A 28,000-nucleotide genomic window follows, 5' to 3' on the forward strand; every position below is an offset into this window, starting at 1 on the left:
AATCCCTTCGCGTTTGCGAGAGAACGTCTTTGTCTACCTGGACGACCTAGTGGTATGCATCACTAATTTTGAAGACCACCTGAAATTGCTAGCGGAAGTGGCCCAATGTCTGAGAGACACAGGGCTGACAATAAACGTGAAAAAAAGTAAATTTTGTCAGAAGGAAATACGCTACTTAGGGTACTTGATAGGCAGCGGGTGTTTGAAAGTGGATCCGGGAAAAATAGAAGCAATGCAAAACTTCCCGATCCCTAAATCCCCTCGGCAAGTGCGTAGGTTTGTGGGCATGGCGAATTGGTACAGGGCGTTTATTACCAATTTTGCTGACTTGGCAGGTCCCTTGACCGACTGTCTCTGTAAGTCATCAGGCCCGTTCAAGCTTACCCCTGAAGCTATAGAGGCCTTCGAAAAACTAAAAGTAGCTTTGAGTTCCGCTCCTGTCTTGGTCCAACCAGACTTTTCCAAGGAATTCGTAATACAATGCGACGCTTCCAAAATAGGTGTTGGCGGAGTGTTGTTCCAGGTCGATGACGAGGGCGCTGAGCATCCGATCGCGTTTGTGTCGAAAAAACTGAATAATGCTCAACGCAATTACACGGTAACCGAGCTGGAATGTCTCGCTGCCATAATCAGCGTGAAACGTTTCCGACCCTATGTGGAGGGATTACCGTTTCGTATTATCACGGACCACTCCAGTCTCAAGTGGTTAATGACACAAAAGGACTTGAGCGGGAGGTTGGCGAGGTGGTCGCTCTTACTGCAAAGATACGACTTTAAAATGGAACATCGTAAGGGCACCCTGAATGTAGTACCAGATGCGCTGTCGCGGTTTGATGCCGATGAGTTGTCTTTCACTACCACACCCGGGGAAATAGATTTAGTCTCTCCCGAATTTAGCAGCAACGAATATTTTGACTTAATTCGGACCGTCACCGAAAATGAGGAATCGCTTCCGGATTTACGAGTGGTGGACGGGGTAATTTTCAAACGGGTTAAATTTCGTAAGGGATTGGAAGGGGAAGAAGACTCGCTGTGGAGATTATGGTTGCCAAAAGGGTTGACTGAGGAAGCAGTGAGATTAGCACATGACGCTAACCGGAGTTACCATGGCGGGTGGCAGAACACCTTAGAACGTGTTAGGCAGAAGTACTTCTGGCCGCAGCAGGCTAAGGACGTCAGGGACTACGTCCAGCGTTGTGACACCTGCAAAGCTGTAAAACCCACTAATCAGCAGTCGAGACCGCCTATAGAGAATACCTTTGCATCCGAGAGGCCATTTCAGCGATTATATTGCGATTTCCTAGGGCCATATCCGAGATCTAAGCGGCGAAATCAATTTCTCTTCATAGTACTAGACCATTTTTCAAAATACGTTTGGCTAAAGCCCATGCAGAGAGCCACCACTGTTAACGTTATAAATTACTTCGCTTCCGAAATTTTTCCAGCTGTAGGGGTCCCTCAATTTATTCACAGTGACAATGGCAAGCGGTTTATCTCGAAGGAAATGAACCAATTTTTTGCAAATTATGGGGTGACGCACGTGAGGACGGGGTTATATTCTCCCCAAGCAAACGCATCCGAGCGCGTTAATAGAGAAATTGTTTCGAAGATTAGGATTTTCCTGAAAGATAAACCTGGCCATACCGATTGGGATAAGCATATACCCGAGATTTTATCAGTTTTGAGAAGTGATTTTCATACGGCGATTCAGTGTTCTCCATACTTTGCATTATATGGCCAAAATATGGTCCAACATGCCTCAACGTACAACATTTTAGAGAAACTCGGCAGCCTTCGGGAAGACCAGGTTATGGTAGTAAGCAGAGCTGACAAGTTGACTAATATTCGTGAGCAGATCCGTAGAAATTTAGATCAGGCCAAGGATAGGGGAGTAACCACCTATAACAAGCGCTCTAGGCAAGTCAAATATAAGGAAGGTCAGGAAGTTTTTTGGAAAAACTTTGCCTTAAGTAACTTCAAACAGGGCATTAATGCCAAATTCCTACCAAAATACCTGAAGTGTCGCGTGCTCCGAAAAATAGGCAATGCACTGTATGATCTCGAAGACCTAAACGGGAAATTGATAGGTCGCTTCCACGCTTCGGATATTCGTCCTCAATGAACCAACAAGAACGGTTTTATGCCAAATTACAAGTTGATTTTTTTCATATATACCTACCAATTGGACCTTTTTTTGTCTGGGAGTTTTGGCGGTCGGGGACATCTCGCCCAGTATTCTCCCCGAGCACTGACCTCATAGGAGGTTCACACGCGTACTCACCGAGGACCGTGAACCCGCTGGCAGTCCACGCTTAGGTCGGACTAGCCTTTCGGAGTTTGGACGAGTTCTCCAGATCAAAATGTCTACACCTTTTTTTTTTTTTTTTTTTGCCTTTCTGTGGGAAAATGCCCGCATTTTCCCGTTTGTTATTTTGGTAGTTGGGTGAAAGAACCGGCCTGCAATTCCTCGTTGCGGTCTTGTAGTTCTTCACAATACTCTCTTGAATATGTGCACAGCACGGCGAGGGTGTTTTGCGATGAGTTGAATATAGTCGGGGATGTGCAGTTGATGTAAGCAATAGTGTTAATGAAGCAGGAGCTGTGCTTGACGCCTTTGCCTCTTTGGTTTATAAAATTTTCCGATTAACTGCGCAAAAGAAAAGCCAACTCTTGCTTTTTCCCGGCCGGAAAAACGTGCTATCTATTTGCTTTTCTTTTTCTAAATTTCTCCACGTCTTCTTCGTTTTACTTGCGGCCGGAAACTCATGGCAAATTTCGCTAGTTATCGCCGGTCTGGTTTTTTCTTGTTTTCCGATACTTTTTTATCGCAACTTTCGCCCCATCACCAGTCACTAGGTGTGTTCGCGCGAACACGCTCCCAAGTGGACCGTAACCGTAGACCATAACAGCAGACCGTAACAAACCTGCTTCGCTTTGAAGACCTGACGATGAAGCGAACAGGAAACCGGATCCGCTGGGGGCCAGGGGCCTCCGATGCCAATTAACGTGGGGCACGACTCACCCCTGAGATAAGAGTCTCAAAGTGCTACTACGAAGCTAGCCGGGCAACATAGGTCCATCAAAAAAAAGGTTAAGTCAAGTAGGGAATTATTTCTGTTCCCTAGTTTAAAGGGCTTTGCGGCAATCAGACATTTGTTATGGAGAACTCGTCAAAACTCCGCAAGATGATTTCTAGTGGTTATCGCCCCCAGAGAAAGGCAAAACAAAAAAAAAGGTGTAGACATTTTGATCTGGAGAACTCGTCCAAACTCCGAAAGGCTAGTCCGACCTAAGCGTGGACTGCCAGCGGGTTCACGGTCCTCGGTGAGTACGCGAGTGAACCTCCTATGAGGTCAGTGCTCGGGGAGAATACTGGGCGAGATTTCCCCGACCGCCAAAACGCCCATACAAAAAAAAGGTCCAATTGGTAGGTATATATGAAAAAAATCAACTTGTAATTTGGCATAAAACCGTTCTTGTTGGTTCATTGAGGACGAATATCCGAATCGTGGAAGCGACCTATCAATTTCCCGTTTAGGTCTTCGAGATCATACAGTGCATTGCCTATTTTTCGGAGCACGCGACACTTCAGGTATTTTGGTAGGAATTTGGCGTTAATGCCCTGTTTGAAGTTACTTAAGGCAAAGTTTTTCCGAAAAACTTTCTGACCTTCCTTATAGTTGACTTGCCTAGAGCGCTTGTTATAGGTGGTTACTCCCCTATCCTTGGCCTGATCTAAATTTCTACGGATCTGCTCACGAATATTAGTCAACTTGTCAGCTCTGCTTACTACCGTAACCTGGTCTTCCCGAAGGCTGCCGAGTTTCTTTAAAATGTTGTACGTTGAGGCATGTTGGACCATATTTTGGCCATATAATGCAAAGTATGGAGAACACTGAATCGCCGTATGAAAATCACTTCTCAAAACTGATAAAATCTCGGGTATATGCTTATCCCAATCGGTATGGCCAGGTTTATCTTTCAGGAAAATCCTAATCTTCGAAACAATTTCTCTATTAACGCGCTCGGATGCGTTTGCTTGGGGAGAATATAACCCCGTCCTCACGTGCGTCACCCCATAATTTGCAAAAAATTGGTTCATTTCCTTCGAGATAAACTGCTTGCCATTGTCACTGAATAAATTGAGGGACCCCTACAGCTGGAAAAATTTTGGAAGCGAAGTAATTTATAACGTTAACAGTGGTGGCTCTCTGCATGGGCTTTAGCCAAACGTATTTTGAAAAATGGTCTAGTACTATGAAGAGAAATTGATTTCGCCGCTTAGATCTCGGATATGGCCTTAGGAAATCGCAATATAATCCCTGAAATGGCCTCTCGGATGCAAAGGTATTCTATATAGGCGGTCTCGACTGCTGATTAGTGGGTTTTACAGCTTTGCAGGTGTCACAATGCTGGACGCAGTCCCTGACGTCCTTAGCCTGCTGCGGCCAGAAGTACTTCTGCCTAACACGTTCTAAGGTTTTCTGCCAACCGCCATGGTAACTCCGTTTAGCGTCATGTGCTAATCTCACTGCTTCCTCAGTCAACCCTTTTGGCAACCATAATTGCCATAGCGAGTCTTCTTCCCCTTCCAATCCCTTACGAAATTTAACCCGTTTGAAAATTACCCCGTCCACCACTCGTAAATCCGGAAGCAATTCCTCATTTTCGGTGACGGTCCGAATTAAGTCTAAATATTCGTTGCTGCTAAATTCGGGAGAGACTAAATCTATTTCCCCGGGTGTGGTAGTGAAAGACTACTCATCGGGTACTACATTCAGGGTGCCCTTACGATGTTCCATTTTAAAGTCGTATCTTTGCAGTAAGAGCGACAACCTCGCCAACCTCCCGCTCAAGTCCATTTGTGTCATTAACCACTTGAGACTGGAGTGGTCCGTGATAATACGAAACGGTAATCCCTCCACATAGGGTCGGAAACGTTTCACGCTGATTATGGCAGCGAGACATTCCAGCTCGGTTACCGTGTAATTGCGTTGAGTATTATTCAGTTTTTTCGACACAAACGCGATCGGATGCTCAGCGCCCTCGTCATCGACCTGGAACAACACTTCGCCAACACCTATTTTGGAAGCGTCGCATTGTATTACGAATTCCTTGGAAAAGTCTGGTTGGGCCAATACAGGAGCGGAACTCAAAGCTACTTTTAGTTTTTCGAAGGCCTCTATAGCTTCAGGGGTAAGCTTAAACGGGCCTGATGACTTACGGAGACAGTCGGTCAAGGGACCTGCCAAGTCAGCAAAATTGGTAATAAACGCCCTGTACCAATTCGCCATGCCCACAAACCTACGCACTTGCCGAGGGGATTTAGGGATCGGGAAGTTTTGCATTGCTTCTATTTTTCCCGGATCCACTTTCAAACACCCGCTGCCTATCAAGTACCCTAAGTAGCGTATTTCCTTCTGACAAAATTTACTTTTTTTCACGTTTATTGTCAGCCCTGCGTATCTCAAACATTGGGCCACTTCCGCTAGCAATTTCAGGTGGTCTCCAAAATTAGTGCTGCATACCATTAGGTCGTCCATGTAGACAAAGACGTTCTCTCGCAAACGCGAAGGGATTGCCTTGTCCATCAGCCTACTCATAGTCTGCGGTCCATTGCACAGACCAAATGGCATTACTTTGAAGTGGTACAGAGGCCTCCCCGGAACTGCGAATGCTGTTTTTTCTTTGGAGGACTCTGTCAATTTGATCTGGAAGAACGCGTCCTTCAGATCAATGCCACTAATAAAATGCGTATCCTTTAGTCTGCTCAATAAGCCGTTGATATGAGGAAGGGGGTAGGAGTCCTTCTTAGTCACCGCGTTGACCTTCCTCGAATCTATGCACAGCCTCACTTTACCTGGTTTCCGGACCAGTACTACAGGACTACACCACGGGGAGTTTGATTCTTCTATAACTCCTAATTCGAGTAACCTGTCTAGTTCGCTAAAAGCTCCGGCTTGCCTCGGTGGCGAAAGAGGGAAATGTTTGCTTGTTATGGGAACTGCATCACCGGTGTCAATGTGATGCTCCACTAATTTAGTTTTGCCCTATGCCTAACTTCCCGTACGAAGGAAACGTCTCGATGACCTTTTGTAATTATAATTTCCGGTCTGGTGACAATTCATGGAGGTTAAGTTCCTTTTCCCTTTTCAGTTTTTTTTAATTTTTATTTTCAGCGTTTTTTTTTTGTATTTTAAATTTCATCAGTTAGTAACCGGTCATTTCCGGTTCGGTTAGCTTTGTCTCCTTTTGCGTTAGATTTTTTTGAGTTTTTTTGAATTTGAATTTTTTTGAATGTTAACGGTCTGTCCGTGACATCCGGTTCGGCCGGATGTTGTTTTATTTTGAATTATAAGCGTTTTGAGTCGTCTCTGCGCTTTTTGACAGCTAGTTTTGATAGGCATGATAGGAATTTTTTTCTGTTTATGGCGCAGGAACAGTAAGGTTGGCAAGGACCCGCCCCAGCCGACAATGACTAGCCACAGTTCACCACCACATCATGCCGACAGCCTTCCTTACTGCTTCCACCGAAAATGCGATTCCATAACAGCTTTGAGGATCGGATCTTTGCTGAATTTCTTTTCAAGACACATAAGTCGTTTGTGAGCGTTTGTGTAACTTTCTGTTAGAGTAACTTCTTCGTTCCGCCAAAGTAGTCCTACTTCATACCGATTGTTTACTTTCTTACAAGATTCGTTTAGAATAGTTAGTGCTTTTTATCGTCTGGGGACAACAGCTGTTTAGGCTTGATCTCCTCTAAGCTAAAATAGTTTTTTACAGAATCATGAAGTCCATCAAGACTTTTCGCCCTCACAAATGTGAACATTCATCATATATCCATGCGATTGCTTTGTGTGACAACCTTGAAGTATCCAACCAAGCCTAGTTTTTGATGCGATGGGCTGATACCACGAGCCCTCGCGAACCTTTAGTGGGACAGCAGGTTACAGCAGAGCCCTCGTCTATAAACGACATTTTTTCGATAACCTTACTCGGCGTATGTAATCGAACTGGAATTATTCGAAAGTATGGCCCCTCTTTCGTAGTGCTGCTACAGTGCGCAATTATTTGCTTATCAATGCCATCGTGCGGTATACCACTGCTGTCTACAGGTTGCAATGTGCTGCGATGCAATAATCGATGGTGTTTATAGCTGGAGACATTGGTGCTTTATCGGTAACCTTTTAACAGCTGATTCGACCAACCTTATGAGAATCAATGCAATCGATTATTGGTGCCGCTAATAGGGCCCATACATTACACCAGCTTGCATGCACAATCATGTGATTGCCCCAGCTGATTGACCGTGTGTGGGCCAGTGGTGTGATTGTGCCAGCCGATTGTGCTAAATCAAAACGAGTTTGATATTTTTATGATTGTGCACTCAGAATGGCGCCGTGGGTGTTGAAATTAGCACAGTCGACTTAAATATTTTGAGAGAACATCAACAACGCATAATAAACATGGCAAAAGAAAAACAGTTTTGGAGTGAATTTTTAGATTTATACCATTTTATTTTTTTTAATTATTTTTATTTATTTATTTTTTTAAAGACATTTATTTTTTTAAAGACAATAGCAATAATAATTGTTGCACAAATAACATCGTCATCCATATCTATTAACCAAAATCCACAACTTAACACGCTGAATGCCTCTAAACAAATGATAATTGTACAATCAAGATGGCATCGTATATTCTTCATTCATGATTGTGCAATCACATGATTGTGCGTGCAAGCTGGTGTAATGTATGGGCCCTATAAGGTCGTAACCGTTCGTAGCCAATCAATTGGTTTTTGGTTTACCGTCGTAACGATAAACAGCTGATTACGTTAGGGATACGACTACAGCGATACGACATACGGCACCAAAGACTCCCGCTTATACTTAGAACCACCGATACCACATTCTTTATTAACGTAGCATTTACGGCGATGAGAATCAAGGCATTGCCGGCAAATATTTTGCTCCTTAACTATTTCCCATTTGCGTTTGAGGGGTAAAGCTTTAAAGGCTTCGCATCGTGGCAGCTTGTGAACATATATTTTACATACCAAGCATTTGTTGGCACTAGCGCTGGATTCAGCTTTACTATCAGTAACGATTTCAGCTTGGGTGTGTGTGTTAACATTCGCACTAGATTTGTGAGCCATCGGAGCTACAACTGTGCTTGCTGCCTCGGCAATTTTACGAAGCCAGTCACTAAAATTTTTTACTATAGGTATACGTTCATCTTTTGCGTGCATAGCCCAGTTAATTTTATAATTATTCGGCAGCTTATCTACTAATTCCTTTACTAGTAATGGGTTCATTAGATGCGCAGTCAAGTTACAACTTTCCATAGTTGAGCAAATATTATGCACGCATAAGGAAAACTCAATTAAAGATTCTAGATTGTCTTTGAGAAGCGGCATAGCTTTGGCTTTATTAATTGCCTTTTCCAATATATACTCAGGTCGACCACAGCACATACGCAGTGTTTGAATAATATCTGGCACCATGGCAGGTAAGAGCAGCTTGTTCTTTACTAAATCACGTGCTTTGCCCTTTAAACATGCTTGCAATCTCATAAGATTTTCAACATTCGAATATCCCGCCACGGCTGTGCTGTTCTCGAATTAGCTTATAAATAGGGACCATTCCTCTGGGTCACCATTAAATATAGGCAACTGTTTCGGAATAGCTTGCCTAGCAGCAAGCTGTGCTGGTGTAGGACCCAAATTAATTGTTGGTATCCCTTCACTCGATCTACCAAATTCACCCAATTGTGTTCATATTTTGTACTTACTGTCTAAATACTGCTGTTGCATGCGCATTTCCTCTTCCAAATGCTTCAGCTGTAGTGCACGTATTCGCTTTGTTGTGTCAAACTTCTGGCCATTCGTTGCAAACAGTGGTGAACTTGCAGTATTTTCGTTGGTTTTTAGCGAGGAAGTCACTCCGCTCGAAAATGTTGCTAAGCCTTGTTGCATAGGGAAGTTAGGTTGCAACTGATTATATATTCGCGTAGATGTTCCTAGCTGATAATTTGTTGTGTTTGATGTAATAGGTAGATTTGTCGTGCTCTACGATTGCACACGAAATTGATTATATAGTGGTACCTCTGTACATGTAGGCAGATTTATGTGACTTGTTACCGTATGTCCTGCATTCGTCTGCGGTGTGCAGACATACCCGCCGGCATTGTCGAAAGCCTTGGGGCTGAGTAAATAGAAGATGTCATTAAAGCTGGCTGCGTTGCTATTGAAGTAAAAGCTTCGGAAATTAAATGTTGGTTGCGACGTGTAAGTTCGGGTGATCATGCTGATGCTGGTTGAGCTATAGCAAATGAAACCGCTGTACTTGCCCCGCTTAATTCCTTAGAAGCTATTGTAATTTGCGCCGATGTGTGTTCGCATGATTCGCAGTTCCAACTAACGTCAGCCACCTGGCTGTCAACATGGACGCAACTAAAATGAAACCATTGGTCGCAGGAATCACCATTCTTTCATCGTCCGCATCCTCACATAACCTGCAATTATGATCGGTATCTGCATCTTTTCCACCGGGCATGTCGCAGTACTCCGGTATTTATTTTATAGAAAATAGAATTGTTTTAAAGAATTGTTGGCGCAAGTAGAATGAATATACACGAAATTTTAATAGCTTCAAATGTATTTCACAGTAATTCAAGTAATCGTAAAGTATTTTACAACGATAATATTTTACAATGAAAATGATATAGTTCGCTTTAAAACAATTCGTGTTCTCGCGCTTTTTCGCAGGGAATGTGGCACGATTTTCTAACTGTCAAATGCTTTTATAGTATATGCATGTACACAAAGTATATGAGAATAAAAAAGAACAAATTTAATATAAAGAATAGCGAATAATCACCCCTATTATGGTTGTCAACGTCAACTGTCGCTTCGTATCAATATCAACATCACGTCGTATCAATAGCCGTGTTTTTTAACACGCGTATATCCGTTTACGCTTAAACTTTATATTGACTGCTAAGAGACAAACTATAAATACACCTCTGAAATTGCTGCGCATAAATTTTGTCCTACTAAATTTCAATACGCATTATACTCAGATGTAACTGAAATATCTGTCTTTGTTTCACCCTGTACACTAATTCTATGTATTATGTGTGTCCACAATTCATCGCAACTGATTCAGCTATATGTTATACCCTATGGCCATCAGAGCGTTGCGTCTCCGCTTTTCGCTACACCCTGTTGCTGTAGCTAGTTGTTTTACCACAGCCGCTAGATGGGTCTCCTAAGCATTATCTAAGCGAAGATAGGCGTTTTTTAACACGCGCAAACGAAACGTATACGCGCGTGTTAAAAAACACGGCTAATATCAACGTCGCGTCAATACAATTCTGGTATTTACTTCGTCAATGTATTGACGTTGACGTGTTATCGATAATTTCAAAGCAAAACTACGATCCTTATACTTTTGACAATTGTTTATTTACAATTTGTTGTGCATAAAAAGTGTTTAAGTTTTGTTTAAAGATTTAAAGATGTTTTTTTACGAAAGTTCGAGCTCAAGCGATGAGGAGAGGAAGGAGATGTTGCTCCTCAGAAGAAGCGAAATGCGCCAAAGATCTCAAATATTCAATTTTTTTATCCATTTTCCTAAATTAAATAAAAGCTAAACAAATAAAGTGTGTAAAAAGGTATAATTCAGAATTATTTTACCAAATTTTTACAGCAGAATATTTAATTGAGCTCTTGTCGTCACCAAAAACTGTGTTGACAGATTTTATGTTGACACGCGTCAATAGAATATCAATATTGTTGTAGTCAATACCAAAAAAGCATCAACAGCTGTCAATAGTTATCGACATTGACAACGCCGATACCATTTCATGAGCGTCGACACTATTTTTGACAATATTGACAACCGTAATAGGGGTGAATATATCAAGAGAAAGAATGACAGTTGATACGATATTAGAACGTGGTTACCAGATCACTTGACGGAGGCAACACTTCTTATTGCGCGTTGTTGTTGTTGTATTGCGCGTCTTTCCGTTTGGTTGTAGCGCGGTAATCTTCATTGTACCAGTTATTATTTTCCTTTGCTCACTGGTACAAGTGCCTTTAGAGATATGATCTTACAGCTCCTGCATTCCGTCGGGTTGACTTTTGCTCTTAAGATTTGAGTTGTAAAATCATTGGCAGTCTATTGCAATAGGAGCCTTTCAACGTTTAGGTGTCCTTGTGTTTTTTGTTCCTTTGTTTTAGCCGCGCACAGTCGGGGGCGTATTTTGACTGCGACGATATATTGATCCGAGTCGATATTGGGCACTTCGAGAAATTTAAAATTATCAAAATATTTTTCTTTTTGTTTTTAACCCAAGCGAAATTATAGCTGTGTTTTTTTAGATCTATATACAACTGCACTTAAACTTTATATGAACTGCCAAGTGCATACCTTTATCTACACTCTGAAATTGCTGCGCAGAAAATTAGTACTCCTAAATTTCCATACGCATTATACTCAGATGCAACTGAAATGAATATCTATGTTTTACCTCTACAAATGGTGTGTGTCCACTATTCACCGTAACTGATTCAGCTATAGGTTATACATATGGCCAACAGAGGTGCGTGTCTCCGATATTCGGTACAATCCGTTCTGTAGCTAGTTATTTAACTATTGCCCCTACACCTTTTCAGGTAGTTTTTTCGAAAACATCAATTTGATTTTAGAAAGTGTCAATTTGATTTTAGAAAGTATCAATTGGACTTTGGAATAGTCAATTGTTCCTTAGAAGACACTAAATGTGCCTTAGAATTATCAAATATACTTTCGAAACCATAATTTAGATTTTAGAAAGAGTAAAATGAACTTTAGAATTATTAAATGTAATTTAGAAAGCAAGAAGTCAACTTTCGATAATATCTAATATACTTTAGAAATATTCAAATGTATTTCAGAAAGTATTAAATGCTCTTTCGATAATATCAAATGTACTTTAGAACCATATTTATTTATTTTTAAACATGAATATTATTTATATAAGGAAATTAACAATAAACTATGTACATAATTTCATTGTCCAACTGGCATATCGTCAAGTTCGATTGCAGCAGCGTGGAAGGATATACTATGCTGAATTGCTCTAGCGCAGTCTCCGTCATTAATTGTTACTACGGCTTAACAAGGTCCTCTAGATACTGCAACCTTTGCTCAACAACACTCGATCCATTTACGTTAGGAATTTGTATGTTTGACTTAACATAAGCTTTTATTTTTCCCCATATTATTTCAGTAGGATTAAGCATAGGGGAGTAAGGCCCCAACCGCAATAAAGTGGCTTCCTGGCAGACCTCATGTAGCTTGTAATGGCATGGCGCGTTGTCGCAAACAATGACATCATCTGTAAGCTGGTTTCCAATTTGGCACCATCTCTGCAAAACCATACTAAGCCAAGCATTTGCGTCCTCAGCCTTGAAAGACCATCTTCTAGTAGTCATTTTCACTGCGCCAGATGCGGATATGGCCCCAATAAGATGTACGTTGGGACCTTTTGAAACCGGCAAGACCTGTACGGCACGCTTTCCAATTTTTGCGCGACCTAGTGAACGCCGACAGAATAAATTAAAATTCGTCTCATCAATGAAGATTATTTGTTTGCGGTACTGAATTAATTGGTTTTGCGAAATTACATACTCACGACGCTTTTTCTTATTGAGTTGGTTGTTCATTGAGAGGGGCTCCTTATGAATACCTTTTAATGTATACATTTGTCCTTCCAAATAATTTCGTACGCTGGAAATGTAAATTGTTTTTCTAAAAGTTTGTTGAATTCTTCCGCGAATTCTTTTTAATGTGATGGCTGCATCCTCCTCCATCCATGTCAGTATTATTGCCAATTCATCGTCCGACAACGCTTTGCATTTCAAGCCACCTCGCTTAATTGCTTTAGGAGTGCCAGAGGATACCCATACGTATTTTTTTTGTATCTTACATTGAGCGACTCCGCCAGCTGCACCCAATCAAGGCCTTTATTGGCAGCTTCAACAATTCTCCTTGTCTTCAGAAGAGTACTTTCTGTTAGCCCGCCGCTGGACTGATTCGGATGCTGAAAACAATTGAAAACTATACTTAAAGGACATCATTTTCTAAAGAGGACGACTTTTGTGTTACTTACGCGTTATATCGTTTCGACAAATGGGGCAACTTGTTGCCGTTGATAGATCTCTAAAGCACTCCCCATGGAAAATGTGTTTACATGGTAATAACCTTATCAATGCACGACGTTTCATGGATACAAGCAGAATGAGCATTTGTCCTGAACCTGCATTTTTAATGCGTACACGTAAACAACGCAAACTTTATGAATACTTTTTTTTTTATAAGATAAACTATTTGCAAAAGTTACTTGATTATACCAACCTTGCTACAATATAAATTAAATTGATGCTATTTCTAAAGTAAATTTGATGTTGTCGAAAGTATATTTGACACTTTATAAAGTACATTTGAGGCTTTCTAAAGTACATTTGACGTCTTCTAAAGAACATTTGACTATTCTAAAGTTCAAATGATGCATTCTAAAATTGAATTGATGCTTTTCAAAATCAACTTGATATTTTCTAAAGTACTGTTGGAAAAGGTGTAGATGGGTCTCTCTAAGTGATGATAAGTGTTTTTTAACCTGCAAATGTAGATGTATATAAATGTAAAAAAAAGCGCGTCTTATATGTATGTCGCTATGTTCAAATATTAAAAACACGAAGTAGCAATGCCTAAGCATGCGTTTGGATGTGTGTATGTGAAATTAATCTTGTTGGCGTAAACGTATTGTATTCGTTTGGCGACATAACGAGACGAAATAATTTCGTTCTTTGTTTTGTTGTTGCGAAGTGAATTGATATCATTTAGTCTGTTGCTTACTTTATCTTAAGTTACAAATTCTTATTAAGTATGATATGCCATAGACTAAAATAAACAAGTTGCCAGTCAGGTGCGGTGTAATGTAAAAAAAGACGGTGATATTTTTGTAATATTTTAAATTTTATTTTAAAAATTAGGTTAAAACCCTTTTTCAAAAGATTTAATTTTTATTTCTTTTTTACTTTTACTTTTCATTTGATGATTTTTGTTCTTCAAAGTTTTTATATTTTTTCTCATATTCTTTTAACTTCACCTCTTTTTTAGCATTTTTTCGATTGTTTCTTGTTTTTTTACTTGTAAAACAGTTTTTATCTTTTATAAAGTATTTGTATGTATATATTTATGCATAGCTTGTAATTGGGAATTTACTCCATTTTTGTAAACATTAATTGCAGTGTGTTGTATGTAGAATGCACAATAAATGAATAAAAAAAATTTAACAAACGAAAAAAAAAAAAATTATTAAAGAGAAAACATAGACCTAGAGAAATTAGGCAATCGTAGTTTGGGCAACATATAATGCTCCCAAATAACTAAAGTATATTTATGTGAGTATGTATGTGCATATATGAAAGATGGTATGAACAAGGAAGCATAATCACGCAACATTTAATTTATGTGTGTCATTCAACAATTGGTGTAGGTGTATATTTTTAACAGGATTTATATATGTAAATCGAGTGAGCATTTTCGTTTGTTTGGCTCTTTTTTCATGCATTCATTTACTTGCCAGTACTGGATGTTTGCGCATTTTATAGACTTTGCTGTTATTGTTTATTCTGCTGCTGCTGCTGCAGAAACCTTAGCCTTTGGCCATCAGCTGGTGTTGGCTTTCTTTTATAACATATGTTGTTTCTTTTCTTTAAAGAATTGCTCGTCATTTAAACTACGTGCATGCGTATACATGTAAAGCGTTATTTTGAAAATTTCGATCTTTGTTTTTGTTTTCTGTAGAATTCGTATTCAAATTGCATACTAAATACATACACATACATATGTAATGCGTTGATTGATTGCATAATTTTTATGCAAACATTTATTTTTTTTTGTTACACGTTTTTACGTGGAACCTAGCTTTTTGTTTTCAAAACAATCTCAAAATTACGAGTTCTTTGAATTTTTTCCAATAATTTGTATGTACTATTTTTATATGATGTATGATTGCTCGTTACAGATTTGTTATTTTTAGCTTTCTTTTCTCGTTTTAACGTAGTTTTAGAACTCAAACAGTAAAAAAAAAATTAACAAAGCTAATTAAAAAAAGAAAAGGAACGAAATATGAGAAGAGTAGCGCAAGTTTGGCAACGTAGTACTTCTTTTTATGTTCCAGTTGGATTTCTTGGCGAATTTGTTGTTGTTGTTAATCATTATTATTATTGCAGTTGCTGTTGTTGTAAGAGGTGGTAATGTTGTTGTTTTCTTTGTTGCTGTTGTTTGTTGATGTAGCTTAGAAGTTTTATTCAAAAGTGTGAGTTTTTATAACAAAAGTTCTTTTTACATTGGCTGCACCGCACAGCGATCAATTCAGCTCCTTGTCTTCTAAGTACTTATATTCAAAAGTGAATCCCTCCTTTTTACGTTGACTCCATTTCTCATAATCAAAATAGATATACGTACCCTACAAATAGAAATAGGTAAATATATATATTGAGCTAGTGAATTGTAGAGGCTGTGCTGATAAGTTCGCCCATTTTCTTCATAATAACACAATCATGGGATATGCAACTTTTTAGTTTTTTCAAAATATTACAAGTGTTCGGTTTTGTATTCTACAGTATTACTGTAACACAATTTAAACCCCAATCTGTCTAAATCTTCACTGAAACTCTCTCATTGAATATTTATGGCAGTTTTCACGTCCACGCTTTACTATACTATGGGGTCCTAGTTTGGTGGACAGTCTCACTTTTCTCGGACGTTGTGGCAGCGCATTGCCCTCAAGTGGCCCAAATGAAACCTACAATTCTGTTGTTTTTTTTCCGAATTCTTGATGGGCACCCTATTGTCAAGCGTCAAGATCTTGAGTGAGTACAAAATGCTTTGAATTGATAATCCGGCACAGATTACAAACAGCCACTGTACTCTACCTCCTCCTGACAACTTCTCTGGAAACCCTTTTTTTCTTTGCAGCGGGCATAAGAATGTGGTGAAACACTCCCAGTTATGTCTTCTGAATAATTTTTTTATTACACAATCGGCTTTACAGTACGCGTAAGAAAGTACTAAATTTGTAGGGTACTAAATACATGTATGCTGTTGTGATAGTGCAAAATCATGATGCAATTACAAGGTGACTGACGTTGGCAGCTTCTCTTTCTGATCCGCCATCTTGAACTCCCACTCTGAAATTCAATTTTCGAAACTACTTTTTCATTCAGAAGAAAAATCGTACTAAAAACCACACAAATAAATTTTCCTGGAAAATTATGCATTAGGCATAACTTTTTTCTCTAATTCTGTTTTGTGTTGACTTTTATATGATTCGAAGTTGTGACAATTTTCATAAAATAATTTTGTTTATCTAACTAAATTATAGAAATTTCAACTTTTTTGATAAAAAATTAAGGCATTTTGTTTGAAATAATATTTATAATACACATTAAAATGATTCTCCTATTTTGGGTCATTTGCTTTTTCTTTCCAGGTGTTTTTTCCTGTTTTTGTCATTCTAAGGCGTCTTCCGAAAGTTCTTCTTCAGCCTATCGCAACATGGTCGGAAGACGAAACTATCCCCTTGCCAATATCTCAGAGGTTGCAAAATTTAATTGCCAATTCATTGGGTGGAATTCGTTTTAGAGGCTTTATTTTTATTGGGCCAGGTACACATTTGTTAACCCTCGCGTTAAAGCCGGCAAGTGTGTGGTTTTATATACAAGTAGAAGTGGTGTTTTGTACCTAGTGGCAGAGGTAGTGCTTGTATGTGCATTGCAAGCGCTTGTACAATGCAATATTCTTCGTCTGTTGTGCGTAGATTAATGTCATAAAGAAGTACCCCCGGATCCGACACCAAATTGAAGCTTATCTACCTCGGTCTGCGAGCAATAGCGTTAGATTACACATTGTAATGCGGCCCACCAGAAAACCTTCAAATAGTTTATGACTGAATGACCTTGCCTGGTTTTAGCCTTAAACACATCTTTATACTGATGGCCAGTTTACCCGTAGGTTATTCGATGGTGATGACGTTTAGAAAGTTTCATACTTGTGTGCATTTTTTATTAAGGTTCAACATTCTTTAATTTTTAGCCCCGCAGATGAGGGGTTGTTGTTGTTTTTGTGCTTCGGGGCGAATCTCGGATGGGGCAGTGAGATGTTCGTCAACGATTCGATGCTCCGCTCGACATGGCAAACTGCAATGATCGTATTGGAGCCGGCTGCCTGAGTAATTTTGATAATGCCCTGGTTACCTGGTAATTGGATAGCCGGATATTATCCCAACTTTCTGGTACTCCGTAATAACTCATGCTCGGATTAATTTACAAATACATACCGTTATCTTTATTCAGAAAGGCCCAAACAATTTTTCGTAACTACATTGATCACAGATTTTGCGTAATGCTCTGGTGTCTGAGTTTTTTGGTACTCAAGTAATACCCGGGCAGTTGTATTCCGACACCTGAGTACCCGGGTACTTCATTACTCACGTAAAATTATCAGCCCTACCTCCCATCAGACGCATTGGAAACTATAGGACCACACTGGTATTTTCATCGTCAGCGCCTCGGTATGGAACCTTCTTCCCCCACTGCATCTACAATCATACGTCATCTTGAAAAGGAGCTCTCGCTGCTCTTTTAAACGTCCGAGATAGCGAAAGTTATTTCGGCAAAGTAGCTGCTTATTCTACGACCATCTAGCTCTAATATTTAAATTAAACGGCAGCATTAGGGCAGGAGTGTGCTCTTCATTAAGTTGCTCCATACAGTGCGCTGTTTATTCTTCTTATAATTGACTAGCAGACCCGGAAGACGTTGTTCTACCCTAAATTTGGTCTATCTGCATACATTTTAATAAGCTTTTTCCGTCTAACTCTGCCCTCCCCCTTTTCACTTTTTCCTAATCCTTTTATTCACTCCTTTCTCCGTCTTTTCGCTTCATCTATCCCTATCTTCGTCTCATTTTATCACTTTCTCAGTCTCCTTCTTCTCTCTTTTCTCCTCTCTCTTCTTCTCATTCTTCTTCATTCCTTATTGCCAGTCCCAGAGGGAGGTACGAATTTTGTTCCAGTCCCATTCCGTGTCCCAGTCCCAGTCCGTCTCTGGTCTACTTCCCGGAAAAAGGGATCGTAAATACTAACATAAGCAAATTTATATACCAAATTTCAAGCAAATCGAATAGGAAGTATGTAAATAGGTATGTTGGTATTATTAATTCATGTCTTTATTTCGGCTTCGCATGTATATTTATCAGTTTTGCCAGGTTGATGCGACTAAATCGAATATCACAATGAAAATTACTTTGAAGCTCTCAGCAACAGCTTTCACTTCATATCCATATTACACACACATTTTTTGGGTATCCGGGTCCACGTTTTGGCCTATATCTCGAGACCCTAGTTGTTGTTGTTGTTGTTGTAGCGATTAGGTTACTCCCCGAAGGCTTTGGGGAGTGTTATCGATGTGATGGTCCTTTGTCGGATACAGATCCGATACGCTCCGGTAACACAGCACCATTAAGGTGTTGGCCCGACCATCTCGGGAACGATTTATATGGCCACATTAAACCTTCAGGCCATCCCTCCCTCCCCACCCCCAAGTTCCATGAGGAGCTTGGGGTCGCCAGAGCCTCGTCTGTTAGTGAAACGGGATTCGGCGCTCGAAGGTGAGGTTGACAATTGGGTTGGAGAAGCTATATATTGCGCTACACAACCCCTTGAATCCCTCGAGACCCTAGTCACCCAGGGGTATGAAAATTACCTTCTACTAAAGCACTCATCAACAGCTTTCATTTTATATCGCGAGACCCTAGTCACCAAGGGGTACGAAAAATACACCGTATCAAAGTTCTCATAAACACCTTCCATTTGATACCCATATTGTACAAACTCATCCCAGGATTACCCAGGTCCATGTTTTGATCTCAAAACCCTAGCATTTGTGAATCGCAACCAAACCTATGTCATAACCACCGCGTGAGGTATACGCAACTTATGTGAAAGTTTGAACAAAATCGACCGACCCATCTCTTCAAACACCGGCGACCAACTAACACACATTTTAGCCTTTCTTTTTATATATATAGATTTTGCCCTTCGGAACACAAACTAAGCGACGCATCTCTGGTTTTGCTATACAAAGTTTCTGAGCGAGAACTTAGCAGCCCTAACAGATACAGTTTGGAGTTTGCATAAAACATGCAAGGCCGGCCACTTATATCTCTATCATTTCTTCTATCATTACCTAATATTCTTGAATTCATGTGAAGTATGGCAAACGTGAAGTATATTCGGAGAGCCTGTCATAAACTTATATCAATATTTTAATGAAAAATGTAAAAAAATGCACTTAGTGCTTTGATACAAAAAAGTACCATATTTAATACTATTTCACAAAACGGCCTCTTCTGTTCTTCCCCTTTCTCTCATCATTCGTATTGTATGGGAGTTTTCAAAATGAGCTGTCACTACATATACCACCTCGTCTTTATTACATCATGGTGCAAAACATGATACAAAAATAAGGTAGTTGCACTCAAAATTTTTTGACGTATTTGGAGATTTTTGAAGTTTCATAATGTTTGTTGTTTTGTCCAAAAGCATTGCCATACCGTTACTGTTTAAGGCGAAATTGTGATTTTTCGAGATGGAAATTTCCTTTAGGATGAAAACGCAATGTCCATCTGAGACAATAATAATATGCTTTAGCACGATTTATGTGCATATATATCGATTGAGAATACAGTAAAACATGCAATTTTATTGAAAAATAGTGGATACTGACTCATACATTGGCTAATGACTCATATCTTTATGGCAGCTTGATCCCTAGACAGAAAAAAAATACACGAAAAATCCTGTTGTTCTAGCATGGCCCTATTATCATGCCTCTACAGTGGATATTTCTCAAGGTATGTTGAGAAAAAGTCTACCTCCAAAGTCTGCAGTGAGGGGTAGGTGTTTAATTTTTTACGTTTGTGGGACGCCACATCCATGTCAATGCTAAAGAAAACAAATAATGACAATTGTTTCTTGAGTTGACAGAAATACAAATATTTTATATAGTGAACATGATGAAATAATAAAGGTGATGTCAACAACATAACCTCACTTTTTCGGCAGCTCTATTTGCCAGTATTTACTTGTACTACAAAAGTACAAAATTTTTATTGCTAAATTTTTCGTAAAACTTTTTGAAAATTTTGTCTATAATCTTATATTATTATATTTCTAAACGTATAGTAAGTAAAATCTACTTCGATCGTAGTAGAATTCAAAGGCAGTTATGTATGATAGACAACCCTCTAAATTATGCAGGCCGAACTTGTCAGAATAAGGGAAAACGTCAACGGGATGAGAACACCTGAATATTAATTTCATCATGATAGTGAAATTGTGTCAGTACGAATGAAAATCAAGGAATCATTTTACAGTATTGCTTAGTAGGTCTGAATTTTGTAGTTATAAATTTTGATCTGCTTTTCATACATACATATGTAAGTAAATGTGCTACAAGCAAACACCTTTTTTATATAGAGAACAAAAAATTGTCGCTTTTTACTAAATTTTACAGTGAAATATCCCTCAAAAAGGGTAATTTTCCACAATTTAGCGTCACTAACAGAGCCGTAAAGCTATAGAAAATCGCAAACGACGGACAACAATAGAAATTGTCAAACTGGCGGTAGGTAATTCACCACATTACCTACTTAAAGATTAGCAAAACAAACGGCGTTTTCGTTGAAATTTCACAAAAAAGTAATTGAAAACGTAAAAAATAGTTCAATTGTGATTATTATATCAAAATAAAGTTTTTCTAGCGTCGGAATTGACAAAATTCATGCCACATTTCCCCAATGGTGAATTACCTACCGATTTGATGGTTTACTGTTTCCCACTATTCGTTCTATTGGCAGTTCTCTATTGTTATATGTTCTCTGGTCACTGATGTATGTATATATAAAACAAGTTTTCCCCATTGTTTGAACAATTCCACCAAGGCGGGTTCGTTATGACCCCATGCGTCCTTCTACGCCATCCCGCCCTCCCATCCCCTAGACCCATGAGGAGTTCGGGGTCGCCTGAGCCTCGGCTGTTAATGAAATAGGATTCGCCACGGATAGGTGAGGTTGGCAATTGGGTTTGAAGAAGATATATATTGCGCTGGCAACCCCTTGAAAGGGTTGCGCTACACAAACCCTTGAATCTATTTGGTATTTTAGTCGCCTCTTACGACAGGCATACCTACCGCGGGTATATTCTAACCCCCAAAGCCGCTGGGGAAGTAGCTTTTTGTTGTTGCTGTAGCAGTGCTTCGCCCCATCCAATAGGTGCGACCGATCACAAATTGTCATCAATATCCTCTAACGGGAGCCCAAGGAAACTTGCTGTTTCAACAGGGGTGGACCATAATGTGAAGGGTGTTAGAGGAAGTAGCTCTCTTTGTAGAGCTAAATATAATCCTTTTTTTAAAGGAAGTTGCGGCCCAATACGTTCAGTAGTGTCCCAAATTATACAGTATGTATAGATAACACAGGCCGACAAAATTTAACCAACATTCAGAACCAGAAACCAGACTATATATTTCCGAAGGTTTATGATGCGCTGAATCCAAATCTGGCCTCAGAATTGCTCTATCAGCTCTGGTTTTAGAGGTACCATAACCTAAAAGTGCAAAAACACCGTTTTTCCCATATTTGAAGTTATGTAGCCTTGCAGATGTTTTCGTTCACCAAAATTAAAGGATGGCATCTTTAAATACAAGTCTTCTTCTTTGAAATGGCGTTGAATTTGCTCAAATATAATTTTTTTCGCTGAGATATCGCATTTTGAAATTGTCATGTTTCTAAATTTTCCTACACCTGAAAATCGATTGAGATAACATAACCATGATATAGTCGATTACTAATTTTGTTGAATTGAGTTTTTTTTTCTTAAAATTTTGTCTCACACCATAAGTGTGCTAACTCACCACACCCCTACACTATCTAACCCTCGGGTACCAATTCACACACAGCCCTAACCCCTAGAAACCACCCCTATCATACCGCAAGCAGGCTAACCCACTTAACCCTGGGGACAGCGTTTACTCGCATATTTTTCTTAAAATAGGTCTTATTTATCTAGATATCTCACACCACAAGTGGGCTAACGAACTTAACTGTTAACCCATCAACCCCCGTATCCCCTGTAGGAAAATTTAGAAACATGAAAATTTCAAAATGCGATAAATCAGCAAAAAAAATGATATTTGAGGAAACTCAACGGCATTTGAAAGAAGACTTGTATTTAAAGATGCCATCCTTTAATTTTGGCAAACATCTGCAAGGCTACATAACCTCAAATATGGGCAAAAACGGTGTTTTTTGCACTTTTAGGTTAGGATATCCCATATACCAGATACCTGAGGCCAGATTTGGATTCAGCGCATCATAAACCTACGGAAATAGATAGTCCGGTTTCTGGGTCTGAGATGCTGTCGGCCTGTGTTATATATATTACTTCGAATACGTTTTTTTTAATAGATGCCCACAAATATATAGATATGATGAAATGCTTAAATATTTTGATGGTTTTTGTAAAATCTTTTTGCTGACCTTGCTATCTAAGCAAGTATCACATATTAAATTACGTTTTTACATACCTGTTCGTAATCATCATTAATAATTTTAGGTTCCTCATGCCTTTGGAACCACATCATGTACTTTGTGTGAAATCGCCAGCTTTGCTTTTTTAATGCTTTCGCTGCTAAATATTGCGCCTTCGAACCTTCCATATAATAGAAAACAAAGAAGAGCGTTTCGGTCGAGAGACGTTGATAAAATTCAACGGTATCGTAGAGTGGAAGCTGTTGCTGTTTTTCGTAGAAGAAAATTTAATAAACAAAAAATTTATTTAGTCAAAAATTGCCATATAAAATTAATAAAAATAAACACAAAGTCAATGGTATTAACCTGAGGATAGTGCTGTGGTGTCGGCACTGGCGTTCGTGGCAGGTATATATTCAATCTCTCTGAATCAGCTGGTGTTGGTAGATGATAATATGCGGCTTCCATCATTTTAAATTGCAATTGATGATCTTTATGTAAAGGCAATGTGCCTAATGGCGCTACGCCAAGTAATGGCGTTATGTGTGCTTCATTTGTGGGTTGTTGTTGATGTGGTTTACTACCCACAGGCGCATTAACAACGCTATTACTAGCTCCCGGCTGTCCAATAGTTGCATTCGTCAAGCCGGCTAAACCACTACCAACTGCACCCGCACCACCTGCCGTTGTTGGGCCATTAGTTGCTGCGGCAGCTGCAGCAAAAGCGACAGCAGCTGCTGCCAAACCTCCTGCTTGCTGTTGTTGTTGTTGTTGATTGGCAGTTGTGTCGTTTGAGAAATGTTGCAAGACCTGCTGTTGTGTTTGTGGCGCTTGCTGTTGCTGTTGTTGTCTATTATCCATCTGTTGGCCAGGTCCTTGCGTCAATGAATTTGTATCAATTACTGTTCGATTAATAGCTTCCTGAGCCATTGTTTTCAATGAAATAGAATCCACAGAATTATTATTATTATTAATATTTGTTGCAGACATAGGTAATCCGTTCATATGTTTCGGTGATATTAAACCGGGTGAGGCACGTGTGCTATTATTTGCCACACCAATAGCTTGTTGCTGTGTTCCAATGACTTGCGTTAGACCATTTGGAGAAATGCAATTTGCCAAACTATTACTGCCTACAATATTATTCACCACCACACCGGCTGCGGCTGCTGCCGCGGCAGCAACTGCTGCGCTTCCTTGTTGCACGGCGTTTGCTAAACTATTTGTTGCATTGTTACTATTGGAAGCATTGCTAAGCGCTGCATGAATACAAAAAGATTAGAACAAAATGTTTTATTAAATTATTTAAATATACAAAGTAACAAAAATATTTTTTAAGTGCTGATTCCCAGTTTCGATTCTGAGCGCACCTCAACCCGATTTGTGTTCTGCTGCTTCAAGTGAGAAAACATAAAATAAATAAATAAATGTAAGGCGCGATAACCTCTGAAGAGATCTAAGGCCGAGCTTCTCTTCCAATTTGCGTCGTGCTTCTATTTTTTTTCCTACAAATTGGCGGGATGGGACCTACTTGTTTACTGCCGACTCCGAACGGCATCTGCACGGCAGATGAGTTTTCACTGAGAGCTTTTCATGGCAGAAATACCTTCGGAGTGCTTGCCAAACACTGCCGAGGGCGCTCCCGCTTAGAAAAATTTTCTTCTAATTCAAAAAACTTGTTTCTAAAGTTTTTGATGTTGCTTTTTCCGGGGCGTGAACCCAGGATCTTCGGTGTGGTAAGCGGAGCACGCTACCATCACACCACAGCGGCCGCCAAGTGAGAAAACGTCAGATGTGAATTCGAAAGCGTGATGTAAATAAGTTCTGCCTTCTCTAGATTGGATAAAGAGGCGAATAAAGTAGGTCTCGCGGTTAAATGGGGCAAGAAGTGTGTACTTGCTGCCATCAAAGAAAGAATCGGCGCATTCGCGCCTTTGAAGCCATGCCACTCTTGACGTACATAAATTCGCGACTGTGAAAGACTTCGTCTATCTGGGAACCAGCATTAACAGCGAAAACTATGTCAGCCAATAAAATCAATAGGAAAAAAACGTTTGGCTCGTAATAAGATGGCTCTTTTAGTGTTTGAGAGAAAAACTCCGCAGAAGATTTATGGTACTGTTCGTGTTGCGTGACGTGCGGACGACGAATATCGAAGGAGGTATAATAATGAGCTGTATGAGCTTTATGAAGATATGAATATAGTGCAACGAATAAAAGCTGTTGTTGTTGTAGCAGTGCTTCGCCCCATCCAATAGGTGCGACCAATCACAATTTGTCATCAATATCCTCTAACGGTAGTCCAAGGAAACTTGCTGTTTCACAGGGGTGGACCATAATGAGAGGGGTGTTAGAGGCGTTGGTTCACATTACAATTGAAGATATGGTTGGTGTCATGTGGGGACACATTGCAAGCAGGGCATACATTTTGTATGTCGGGGTTGATTCTGGATAGGTAAGAGTTTAACCTGTTACAGTATCCAGATCGAAGTTGAGCTAGAGTGACTCGCGTTTCCCTATGGAGTGTGCGTTCCTTTTCTGCAAGTTTAGGGTATTGCTCTTTGAGCACAGGATTCACCGGGACATTCTTGACATAGAGGTCTGACGCCTGTTTGGGGAGTTCACTGAGGACCTGCTTGTGTTTTTTGGCTTCATACGGCTGTGTTCTCAGGTGTCGTATTTCCTCATAATGCTTACGGTGATGACTCTTTAAGCGCTTGGGCGGTGTTGGCTCATCAATCAGACCTGTGTTGGGATGCCCAGGTTTCTGGGTATTCAACAAGAACTGTTTGGTTAGCATCTCATTTCTCTCCCTGATGGAGAGTATTCTCGCCTCGTTATGTAGATGGTGTTCTGGGGGCATAAGAAGACAACCCGTGGCGGTTCTGAGGGCATTATTTTGGCAGGCCTTTAGCTTCTTCTAGTGGATAGTCTTTAGGCTTGGCGACCATATCGGGGACGCGTAGCATGCAATCGGCTGGCCAATTGCTTTGTAAGTAGTAATGAGCGTTTCTTTATCTTTTCCCCTAATACTGCCAGCAAGAGATTTGAGGATTTTATTACGGATCTGGATTTTCGGTACAATTGCAGCTGCATGCTCACCAAATTGTAGATCCTGATCGAACGTCACACCCAAGATTTTGGGGTCTAAGATAGTCGGTAGCGTAGTGCCATTGACGTGGATGACGCCGCTTCCCAAGGCAGTCGGTTCTATATACCGGAGCGACTCTGGAGTTTTCCCGACCAAGGACTGTCATTTCAGTGTAACCCCATGTAACCCCATTTAACGAATAAAAGCTCAAAGGCTTCACTGCCTAAGTCATGAACGAAGGCGCTTCGGCCAAATAGGTATTTCAATCGACACCCACATTGGAAGCAGAGGAAGGAAACCTCCACTGAGTAGGGAGCAGCAGGTGGATGTAGTATCCCAAATATTAACTTGGCCAAAGATGTATACCTGTACTGAATTTTAAGCAAATCGCACCATAAATAAGACTTTTGAAATATGTCGGTCCTTTTTCCACTTTCAAGTCAAGGAGGTACCCGTGTGCCAAATTTCGAGCAAATCTCACCATAAAAACGATTGTTTCCCATATAATTTCGCAAACAAGAAGCTCCCCAAATAATAAGCTAGTCAACAAAATACCTCTGTACCAAATTTCAAGAAAATCGGATCATAAGTTATTATTATTATTTTTTTTTTATTTTGGTGGTTAACTTGCCGGAAAGACAAGAAAGAAAACGGTCAAAACTGTGAATCACAAGCATCCTCAAATCCCGCTAAACATACACAAAACTTCATCAAAAGTGGTTTAGTCGTTTAGGAGGAGTTCAGTCACAAACACACATATGATGAATTTCATATCAAAACCGATATGCATTGAACCCGACCCCCTCAGATTTTGATGAGATTTTGCATACAGGTACACTTTACCTATACAAACACAACGTCATTTTTAGAAATTGCATTTTTGAAAAATTGTGGGCGTGGCAAGGTTGTGAAAAATTAGGGTAATAGGTACTTTTTAGCTGTGATAACTACGGAACGGCTCAACCGATTTCAAAGATCTTGGTACCATTCGCAAATAGGGGGTCGTGTTCAAAATTTGCCTTTTTCATCGGTTTTGATATGAAATTCATCACATAGAGAACTATATACATACGTTAAGATACTCCACTAGTTCTTCGAAAACAAAAAGTGAAACAATTTTTTCCGGAAGTAATATAGTGCTAAGTACTAGAAATAAGAGGACTACCAAAAATTAAAAAGCGTTTGATTAAGTTTCATTTTTAAATTCGCAATTTTTTGTAAAGTATGAAATTTTTTTAAAAACAAAGTTTAGAAAAAATGCTATTTTTTGACGCTCTTGTTCTTGTTTTGTGTGTCCAGCTTCTAAAATTTTGTCCCTTGTGCAGTTTTACTGTTGCACCGCAACTTCTGTACTATTTCGCACCGAAAAGAATTGAAGCAAATTTTGGTAATAAAATACAAAATCATGCGGGTCTCTCATACTAAATTTAAATCATTGCGTTCTTACTTAAAGTCCCATTCATTGTTGTACAGTAGTATAAGCAATTTGAAAAAAAAAACATACCATTTTGTAAATGTGAGGAATTTGCTTGAAGATTGGATAATTGTTGTTGTTGTTGCTGATGTTGTACATTGGACCCTACAATGGATGCTACCGTTGGCGCTGCCATCGCATATGATGTCGCTGGATGCACAGGTCCGTTTTCCAGATGTGCTGAGGTGAAACAAAAAGTAACATTATTAGTAAAGAGTTTTGATTGGACCCCGGGCTCACTTTAATCACTAAAATAACAATAAATTTTGCTCGAATCATACTTTGGTGAGTTTTATACGTGGTTTCTGTTACGATTTGAGTTGTGCTATTTTTAAGTTTCCCTACAAATACTGTTGTATAGTGTTATTTGAAACTTTTGCCAATTTTCCGATTTTAACGATTAAGTTGTGAATATTTTTTAAATTTCACTCAAAGTAATACATTTTTATGGACCTTAATTCGGTTTAATGTATTTTTAATCTGGGCTCCAATCGTAACATACTGTGACGAATATTAGAATCAATAACTGATACTCACATCACTAATCTCATACTAAGCAAATAAAGGCACAACAACAATAAAGTATGCTGCCACCCGTATGTACGTAAACAAATCAATTATCATGTACACACATAAATACACGGCAGCAAAGAGATACTCACAAACGCATGTCATCATCAGCCGAAGTAGTATTCACATACACACAAGCATATCGACACAAACTACAAATCTACATGTATATGCTGGTAACCTTAGGGGAAATGTGTGAACGAGGAAACCGAGTGT

The 28,000-nt window shown here is 39.6% G+C and overlaps 1 protein-coding gene across 5 annotated transcripts in view; it reads right to left on the reverse strand.

Annotated features, from left to right (window-relative positions):
• Nucleotides 1–14,905: 14,905 nt before the first annotated feature.
• Nucleotides 14,906–28,000, reverse strand: part of Not3 (CCR4-associated factor Not3) — a 107,512-nt gene continuing 94,417 nt past the window's right edge. For all 5 annotated transcript variants that reach the window (XM_067765034.1, XM_067765033.1, XM_067765032.1 and 2 more), the window contains 4 exons: nucleotides 27,245–27,394; nucleotides 23,016–23,908; nucleotides 22,706–22,915; nucleotides 14,906–15,525 (listed from right to left, as the gene is read on the reverse strand). In XM_067765034.1, coding sequence (XP_067621135.1) covers nucleotides 15,427–15,525; nucleotides 22,706–22,915; nucleotides 23,016–23,908; nucleotides 27,245–27,394 — 1,352 coding nt within the window. In that variant the 3' untranslated portion in view covers nucleotides 14,906–15,426. The remainder of the gene's footprint in view (nucleotides 15,526–22,705; nucleotides 22,916–23,015; nucleotides 23,909–27,244; nucleotides 27,395–28,000) is intronic.

The sequence above is a fragment of the Eurosta solidaginis genome, chromosome 2 (genome assembly GCF_040869045.1).
Source record: "Eurosta solidaginis isolate ZX-2024a chromosome 2, ASM4086904v1, whole genome shotgun sequence".
Classification (NCBI taxonomy): domain Eukaryota; kingdom Metazoa; phylum Arthropoda; class Insecta; order Diptera; family Tephritidae; genus Eurosta; species Eurosta solidaginis.